Source organism: Gekko japonicus, unplaced genomic scaffold (genome assembly GCF_001447785.1).
Source record: "Gekko japonicus isolate JY-2015 unplaced genomic scaffold, Gekko_japonicus_V1.1 scaffold761, whole genome shotgun sequence".
In the NCBI taxonomy this organism is placed as follows: Eukaryota; Metazoa; Chordata; class Lepidosauria; order Squamata; family Gekkonidae; genus Gekko; species Gekko japonicus.
In genome coordinates this window covers 500,196-509,599 of record NW_015177030.1, presented here as the reverse complement: position 1 = coordinate 509,599, position 9,404 = coordinate 500,196, and the positions used below count along the sequence as shown (strand labels likewise).

The 9,404-nt window shown below is 58.8% G+C and overlaps 1 protein-coding gene across 1 annotated transcript in view; it reads left to right on the top strand.

Annotated features, from left to right (window-relative positions):
• CAMTA2 (calmodulin binding transcription activator 2) overlaps positions 1-9,404 on the top strand; it is a 42,323-nt gene that overhangs the window by 21,816 nt on the left and 11,103 nt on the right. The window contains exons 12-14 of the mRNA XM_015427915.1: positions 1,498-1,610; positions 5,843-6,021; positions 7,995-8,073. Of these exons, the coding sequence (XP_015283401.1) occupies positions 1,498-1,610; positions 5,843-6,021; positions 7,995-8,073 (371 nt within the window). The remainder of the gene's footprint in view (positions 1-1,497; positions 1,611-5,842; positions 6,022-7,994; positions 8,074-9,404) is intronic.

The following is a 9,404-nucleotide window of genomic DNA, read 5'->3' as shown; positions in this document are numbered from 1 at the left end:
GGGTTGCCGGCTGCAGGCGGGGGGACTCCTGGAGTTTTGGGGGAGGACAAGGAAATGGGGGGTGGGTGTGTGTGCAATGCCTTTCCGAAGCACCCCTTGTCTCCAGGGCTGCTGGTCTCTGGAGTTTGGAGAAGAGGGGATCCCCAGGTCCTACCTGGAGGTTGGCATCCTTAGGAGCAATGTTGCCTCTAAGCTGTGGAGTCTTGTGAGCAAAAATTCTACTTTGTGAGCTACTGGCATTAAAGTTGTGAGCAGGTGATTTGGCTACTGCATAAATTAGTGTGTTCTGGAGCCATCCCTTCCTGAGCCAAGACAAAAATCTGTGAGCTGGAGGCTAAAAAACTGTGAGCTAGCTCACACTGACTCAGCTTAGAGGGAACACTGCTTAGGAGCGGGGCAGGATCTGTGTGCAGGCCAGGGAGCATGTGCCAGGGGTTTGGGGTTTTTTCACTTCAGAGGTGTAGGGTGGGGGCATCCAGCCCGAGACCCCAGTTCCTCCCTGGCAGGGGTGGTGGGGGTGGGGGTGATTCTCTGGTGTTGATGGACTAGGATGCAGCTGGTGCCTGATGTGCGGGGGGGGGGGCTTCCAGCTGCTTGTCTGGTGGAGAAATGCTCCTCTTGCTCCCCTGATTGACCCCATCTCTTTGTGTGTGTGTTTTTTGGGGGGGCTCATTAGGTAGTGTGCCCTGCGTCGGGATGAGGGGGGGCACAGAGAAATGGACTGGGATGGGGTAGGTATGTGGGGGGGGGGTGCTGTAAAATAGGGCATTATGCTTGTGCAAAGGGTAGGAGGAGAGAAGAGGCCAGGCAGTTGCTGGGGGGGGGAAGTGGTGGGCCCAGAGCAGGGCATGGACGCCCCCACCCCTTCCAGAGAGCTTGTGGCTCTCAGCCAGGTGTAAGGGTCTCCTCCTCCTCCTCTGCGGGACTGTTTTTCTCTTGCTCAGGTGTGGGACTCTATCGTTTATTTATTTCCTTTATTTATACCCCACTCCCTCCCAAAGTGGCTTACACAGCATTCTTTCCTTCTCCGTTTTATACTCACAGCGACCCTGTGGGGTAGGTCAAGCCGGGAGGGCGTGCCTGGCCCAAGGTCACCCACAGAGAGCCCTTGGAGGGGCTCCAGCAGCTTCATACAGGTGGGAGGGGGGACTGGTGTGCTCCAGGACACCTGAGTCCTTCCCTGCAACTTTGCGCTGCGTCTGCCCAGCCCCTGACCCGCACACACACACACACACACACACACACAAACACTAATCTTCCCCCCACCACCACCCCCCCAGCAAGAAAGATCTCTGAGATTAGCACAGCCGTTTCCCAACCTGGCTAATCGGCCTTGGGTCAGGATTAGCCCCTGAACGCCACCTTGACCTTCTTCTTGTTCTCCGTCTGTCGTCACCACCAGACAGCCCATCCCCGGGGGTGCAGAGGCGGTGGAGGGGGGGGGGAAGAGGACCGGACTCTCATGATTTCTCCCCCGCCTCCCCCCCCCCGATTCAGACAACCAGTTCAGGATGTCCATCCTGGAGCGCCTGGAGCAGATGGAGAAGCGGGTGGCCGAGATGACGGCTGCCGGAGCCACCCAGCCGCGGGGGGAGAAGCCGCCCAGCCAGGTGAGTGCACCCTGGGTGCAGGGCAGGTGAGGGGGGGGGGACGGCAGTGATGGTGGCCAAGGTCTCCCGGCCTCTGCTTGTGTCCGGAGGCCCTTTATGGACAGATCCACTCCCGGACTGCTTGGAGCTGTTTGGGGGTCCCTGTTCTGTGACTAGAGAGGTTGCTTCACCTGGGCGGGGGGGGGGCGGTGCCCCCCTGCCGCCCATAAGGGCACAGCTGCACTTTAGCCTCCTGGGAGGAACTCAGCCCTTGGGGGAGGACCCTGTCCTTCCCGTGACGTGCAAGCGGCACATTCGTGCCCCCCTCCACTGTGCCCTTGTGGAGACAGAGTTGCTCTCTGGGTCGGAGCCTGGGGGTGCCACGGCTCATCTGTTTGTGGGGGGGGGCTGCTTGGTTCCTCCGTCCTTCTCTTTGGGCACCCACGCTTGCCCCGTCCACAAGTTATGGCGAAAGCGTGTATATTGCGTGATACGTCCTTTGAGCAATGCTCGAGTTATGTCCCGCACACGCCAACATTTATCCAGGCTGACAGGGCTCTGGTTTCTTTGGCGAGGTGAACGTGCGTGGGCTGTCATTCCTCCGTGCCTTGACCCTGCAGACGGCTCTCTTGCCCTCGCCCGTGCCCTGCTGGTCCCTTAGAGGTGCCCCGAACCTGCAGGGACTTCCTGCCCTGAACCATCCCTGGGGGCCTGCTCTGTCTCTGGAGTCAGGGCCCCACACCCTGCCCGCTGCATAGTGACGGATAGCAACGGAGAGCCAAGGTGCTGTCGTGGTTGGGCTGTTTGGCTGGGATCTCAGAGACCCAGGTTCAAATCCCTGCTCTGCCGGGGAACCTGGCTGGATGACCTTGGACCCACTGCCACCCAGACCTACCTCGCAGGGTGGTTGTTGTAGTGAGGATAACATGGAGGGGGCAGAACAACGGGGGGGGGCGGAGGGGCTCAGCTGGTTCTCCGGGAGCCAGCTCTCCTCTCAGCGGCCGGCCGGGATTCCCACTGCTGCCACAACGTGGATGGGCCACGCCAACCAGCCGCCCTGCCGTGAGGAAGTCGCCACGACAAGCAGGGGGAGAAAAAACAGCCACTCCTGTGGGGGCTCCCCTCCCCCCGCTGGAGAGGGCCCCCAGAGAGCCTGAGGGGGCCGCAGGGAATGCTGGGGGGGCCCTGCCCTGCATCCTTTGGGCAAAGGGGTGTCCCCTGGGAGATGCCGTGCACCGGGGCCCCGCTCAGGCGGAAGCAGTGTGTGTGTGTGTGGGGGGGCACTGCACGGGAGGGAAGCAGTCTTGGCAGGTGCAGGACCCGGTGGTGGGGATGGGAGAGCGGGGGGGGGCACGGGTCCCTCGGGGGAGAGGAAGCACCAAGAGAGGCCCCCCCAGGGTTGTGCTGGGGTTTGCGCTCCGGGAGGGAGGCCGGGGGCCTTTTCCTCCTCGCAAGGGCTGGCGAGCCGGCCATGCCAGTCCCACTGGCTCTGCTGCTGGGCACCAGGGTGCTCCCCCGCCGCCCACCCCGCCGCGGCCCACGGACGGGTCTGGAAGGACTCCTGGAACGCACGGAGGGTACGGCAAAGGGGGGAAAGAAGCCCACAGTTCGGGACCACCCGGAAAAGCCTGCCTGGCTGGCCCGTCGGAGGGGGGGGGCTCTGTGGGCTGCCCCCCTCCCCTCCCGCCGCCCTTTCTTTCTCTTTGTTGCCAGGCCTGGCGGCCCGCCCGATATATTTAGCCCTTTCTGTCCCTGGCGTCGGCTCTCGGGTTTCACTGGGCTTGGCACCTGTGTGGCCGGCCCTGCTATTCTTGGTTTCTTGGGGCTGCCGGCGGGGGAAGATAAGATCCAGGCATCATCCAGGTCGGGGATTAGGGAGGGGGGCCCAGGATGGCCCCGAATTCTTTCCGTTGAGCTCAGAGGACGGGGGGGGGGCGGCTTTGTCCGAGCGATGCCCGTGGCTGGCCCCTCCCCCCGCCCACGGCCGGCCGGGTGAGAGCCTGCACCTGCCGCGTGCCACGGGGCCTGCGGAGCCGGGCCGGGAGGGGCAGGCGGAGCAGTCACACACAAGGCTCCCTCTTAGCTGTGGAGTCCTGTGAGCAAAACGTCTGCTTCGTGAGCGATTGGCATTAAAGTCGTAAGCGAGCAGTTTGGCTCCTGCATAAATGAGTCTGCTCTGGAGCCGTCCCTCCTGAGTCAAGACAAGAATGTGTGAACCGGAGGCTAGCTCACACTCACTCAGCTGAGAGGGAACACTGGCCACTCCCGCACGCACGCATGCACGCGGCTCTTTCGCAGCAGCAGCTGCTCCCGGAGAGACCCGTTTCCCCTACACTGTTTCGTGTGTGTGTTTGTTTCTCCTGGCTTTAAAACAGCAGGCCAGAGCCTGACCAAAGGCCAGAGCCTGTCCATAGACAACGTGAGGAAGGGCAAACCCGCCTCCTCGAGGGAAGGGGAGGGAAGTCGACTGACTTTGAGCCAAGGGAGTCTCGGGCTGCCCACCGTGTCTGCAGGGAGCGAGATAGTGGCTGCCTTGACCGGACGGCCTGGGCTGGCCTGATCGCCTCAGATCTCAGGAGCTAAGCCGGGTTGGCCCTGCGCGGTATTTGGAGTGGAGGCTGCTGAGGAGCCCCAGGGTTGTGGCGTGGAGGCAGGCAGTGGCCACCGCCAAGGCTCCCTCTAAGCTGTGGAGTCCCGTGAGCAAAGATTCTCCTTTGTGAGCTGCTGGCATGAAAGCTGTGAGCCGGCAATTTGGCAACGGCATAAACACAGGAAACTGACACTGTTTGCCCAAAGCCAGAGCACTGCCCCAGAGCCTCTTTCTAGATCCCGTTGTATTTATTTCCGCAACGGGCATTATTTCTAGTTAATAATAAAAGCATTTGGGTAATTTTATATAATTTCCACATAAATGGTGCAAAACATAAGAACATAAGAGACGCCAAAGTTGGATCAGGCCAAAGGCCCATCCAGTCCAACACTCTGGGTCACACAGTGGCCAAAAACACCAGGGGCCATCAGGAGGCCCAGCAGTGGGGCCAGGACACTAGAAGTCCTCCCACTGTTGCCCCCCCCCAAGCACCAAGAAGACAGAGCATCACTTGCCCCAGAGCTCTTCTGGAGCAACATCTTTCCTGAGCGAAGACAAAAATGTGTGAGCCGGAGGCTAAAAAACGGTGAGCTAGCTCACACTAACTCAGCTTAGAGGGAACACTGGCCACCCCCTCTGGAACGTTGCTTGCCTTGAGGAGCCCATGGGGCTGCCTTAGGTCAGCTGCGACTGGACGGCCCTCTCCACCGCCGAGTTGGGGCTGCCATTTCCTGGCGGCCTTGCTCAGCAACAGCAAGACAAGACTCCAGAGCATGCAATGGCCACACCCAGACACACCCCACTCCCAGGGATAGGCTATTCACATAACATTACTACTTGATTGGTTACTTCCAGAGTCCTGGTCGGCTATTGTTCTTGTGCTCCAAGCTCAGCCAGTCTCTGGGGTGATTCAGTCAGGGATAATTCGATCCCAGTACATAACACTGGTGTATGCCGGGGGGGGGGATCTGCCAGAGGGGAGAACCTTTGGGGATCATGCTGCCCTCCCCCACAATGTGATGGATACTGGGGGAGGGGCTCTGGCTTTGGCGAAGAAGAAGAGATTGGATTTTTATACCCCGCCCTTCACTCGGAGTCTCAAAGCGGTTTACAAACTCCTTTCCCTTCCCCTCCCCACAACAGACACCCTGTGAGGCAGGCGGGGCTGAGAGAGCTCTGACAGAAACTGCTCTTTTTCAAGGACAGCTCTTGTCAGAACTTGTGACTGACCCAAAGTCACACCAGCAGCAGCATGTGGAAGAGGAGTGGGGAATCAAACCCGGTTCTCCCAGATCAGAGCCTGCGCTCCTAACCACTACACCAAACTGGCTTCCTGCCTTGTGGGGCATGGTCTTGCTGACTCCGAAGTGTCCATTCCCTGCGACAGGGAACCTCCTGATTGATAGCCCGCTTGCCGTGGGGCGCAGGGTGGTTGTGTGTGTGTGTGGGGGGGCAGGCTGCCACAGGGCCCAGTGGGAATGCAGGCCAGTGGTCCAGGCCGGTTGGTCAGCCAGGCCACGCCTTTTTGTGGAGGTCCGGGCTCTGGAGGGCCCCGCGGGAGTTTCCTCACAGGCAAAGGCCTGGGGGGGGGCGGAGGGGGCTTTGGGGAGGGAGGCGCCTTCGCTCTGTGTGACCATGGGGTGTGTGTGTGCCCCTTCCCCAGGCCGCTTCGGACTCCTTTGAGGAGCGCATCGTGGCTCTGTGTGAGAAGATGATGTCCCGGTCCTGCTGGCTCCGCTCAGAGACGCTCGTCCACCACGTCAGCTTCCGGGGAATGACCCTGCTGCACTTGGCGGCGGCCCAAGGCTACACCCGCCTCATTGAGACCCTCATCAAGTGGCGGTGAGTCACCCTGCCTTGGCAGCCTCCTCTCACTTGCTCCCTGGCGACTCAAAGCTGCTTTCCAAGTGAAACCCACGCACGTGCGGCTTGAGAAGGACATGCGACTTGACGTGCCTTCTGCACCTCTGCTGGGCATGCAATGAGAGCCCGGGTTCAATCCCCAGCGGCCTCTCCAGTTAAAAGGACCACAGCCAAACAAAGAGGGAACCACGGGAACCACTGTCACAAGTAAGAACAAACCGTGACCCACTAATCTCTCCTTATATATAATTGAATAGTGGGTGCCAAAGTTCTAATTCTAAAATGCACTCCCTTAGTGTATGGCTGATGGCACAGCTCCTCAGCATATATCGCCACCAATCAGAAGGCAAAGCCCGGGTCCCACCCACACCACAACTGCTGTGACAACCTGGTCTTTTGCATATGGAAGCTGATTGGACTTCAGTCCATTCCACACCTCAAACTCCACCACCACCCCCCGCAAGGCAGTTGGAATTTTCAGTTGCATAACATACCTCATAGGGGAGAGGAGAATGGGTAACAATGGTTACCACTCTCCAGGTGAGGGCTACAGATAACTCAAACATACAAATGCTCTTCAGGTAGCAGAGATCAGTCCCTCTGGAGAAAACAGTGGACTCTGTCATTAAACCCTGCTGAGGTCGCCACAGGAAACTGACACTGTTTGCCCAAAGCCAGAGCACTGCCCCAGAGCCTCTTTCTAGATCCCGTTGTATTTATTTCCGCAACGGGCATTATTTCTAGTTAATAATAAAAGCATTTGGGTAATTTTATATAATTTCCACATAAATGGTGCAAAACATAAGAACATAAGAGACGCCAAAGTTGGATCAGGCCAAAGGCCCATCCAGTCCAACACTCTGGGTCACACAGTGGCCAAAAACACCAGGGGCCATCAGGAGGCCCAGCAGTGGGGCCAGGACACTAGAAGCCCTCCCCCTGTTGCCCCCCCCCCAGCACCAAGAAGACAGAGCATCACTTGCCCCAGAGCCCCTATCTATACCTTGTGGCTATCGGTGTGTAACATAGAAAAATACGATCTCAATTTGGTATTAATTCAAAAAGATTCACACAATAGTATTAAGTCCTTATTCCAAAAACCAGTGAGAGGGCAGAGTCTCCTAAGGCGTAAGGGATGCATTCCGCATTCATCGCAGCTTCGAATCCTGTTGGTCACCCTCCTGCAACACAGGTGCCTGCCGGAAGCTGTCTTTCGACAGACTTTTTCACATCAGCAAAAGTACATCACATTCCTTTCACTATTGAAAACATGTCAAGGAATTTAAACAAAATTATTTCTTTGTTTATAATTTTGATTTGTATCCCGCCCAGCCACAGAACAGGCTCAAGGCGGCTAACGACATTTAAAACACCAAGGCAATGAATACATTAAAATACATAAAATTACATCTCCCATCCTGCATAATTTTACCAAGCTGTGTGGAAACATACTTACAGTGAATAGCTGTATTTTGTATTTCTCTAATTATTATTAGTTCGTCGGTCACGGTTTGTTCTTACTTGTGACCATTAAAAGGACCTGGCCGGAGGGGAGGGGAAATGGGGGAGAGGGGGATGACGCGGGCCATTTTGGGGGCCCTCTTGGGAGAAAGGGTGAGGGTATAAAACAAAGCAAACAGAAATGCATAAATAAACGCCCCACCTGGGTCTGATTTGGACAGCTGTGCCAGACAGCCTCCAGCTGTTGTGCCCCACAGCTGGATGCCATTAACCCCGCCAGGGGACTCTGCCCCAGCACAAAGCCTCCCCCGCCCCCAGCTGTCCTCCCAGAGGGAGATGCCTGGGCCAGAACCCTGCCGGTGTGCTTGCCCTCGGAAGAGGCCTGGATGGTAGAAGGCTCCGGGCTTTTCCCTTGTGGTGACGGAGGGGCAGCCCGGGTGGTGACTGCCGAAAGGGACGCGTCCTGACGCTGGCCTGCCTCCTCCCCTTAGGAACATCAACGCCGAGAGCCTCGATCTGGAGCAAGAGGTGGACCCCCTCAACGTGGACCACTTCTCCTGCACCCCCCTGGTGAGCAGACTGTTGTGGAGACGGGACCCCGGGCACGCGGGACCAAGACGCTGCCGCCTCTGGGCGGGATCAGGGCCCCAGCTGGGGGGAGGTCTGGCTCAGTGGAGGAGGGGGGCGTGGCCCAGTGGGAGAGCCTCTGCTCGGCCTGCAGAAGGTCCCAGTATGGAAGGTTCCATCCCCGGCAGCATCTCCAGTTTAGAAAGGACCCGATGGGAGGTGATGGGAAAGACTTTTGTTTCCCCGGGACTCTGGAGAGCGGCTGCCGGTGTGAGCAGGCAAGACAGACTCTGGTGGACCAAAGGTCTGATCGAGCAAAAGGCAGCTGCACGTGTGTGGGGCGCCATGGCTCAGTGGCAGAGCCTCCGCTTGGCCTGCAGAAGGCCCCAGGCTCAGTCCCTGGTGGGAGAGCCACTCTCGGGCAGAGCAGACAGAACTGACTCTGACGGGCGGATTCAGTAGAGGGCAGCTTCACATGTAAAATGGGGGGGGGGGACCTCTCCTGAGCTACAGAAGGTCTCTGGTTCAGCCCCCAACCAGGTCTGGAGGAAGAGCTGGAGGCTGGGACCAGCTAGAAGGGTGGGTGGTCTGGTGCGACAGAGACTCCCTGGCCCAGCCTCCCCACCCCCACGGAAGAGAAGGTCGGGAAGGTGCCGGGCTTTGGGGCCTCCCCTCCTGTCTTCATGGGGAGTGGGGGGGGGAGGGTGGCACGGGGGGAGGGCAGGAGAATGAATTTGGTGCCGTGCGGAGCTTGAAAGGCCAGACTCTGCCTTCCAAGAAGCCCCCCCCCCAATCAACGCTCCCTCTAAGCTGTGGAGTCTTGTAAGCAAAAATTCTCCTTTGTGAGCCGCTGGCATTAAAGTTGTGAGCGAGCCCTTTGGCTGCTGCATAGATTAGTCTGCTCCGGAGCCCTCCTAACTGAGCGGAGACAAAAATGTGGGAGCCGGAAGCTATAGAACTGTGCGCCGGCTCACACCCTAGCTCCTCTTGGAGGGAACGCTGCCCCCAGTGCCTCTGGACCGAAAGCCCCAAGGAGGAGGGCAGGGCCGAAGAAGACGTCCAGGCCCCAGGCAGACCGACCTGCTGGGGGTCTCTGCAACTTGCCCCGCTCCCCCCTGTGTGAATGGCCTCGACGGAGAGTGCCGCCAGCAGCCCCCCAAGGGGCTTTCAAGCCGAGAGCCATTCAGAGGTGTCCGGCCCCTGCCTGCCTCAGCGCAGCAACTCTCCCCTCCCGGGACCAAGGGGCTAGGCTGGGCCGTTTGAGTCACCTTGGGAGCCATTTAAAGCCTCCGTGTTTCAAGGCAGTCTATCTCTGGATGCCATTCGGGCGGGGC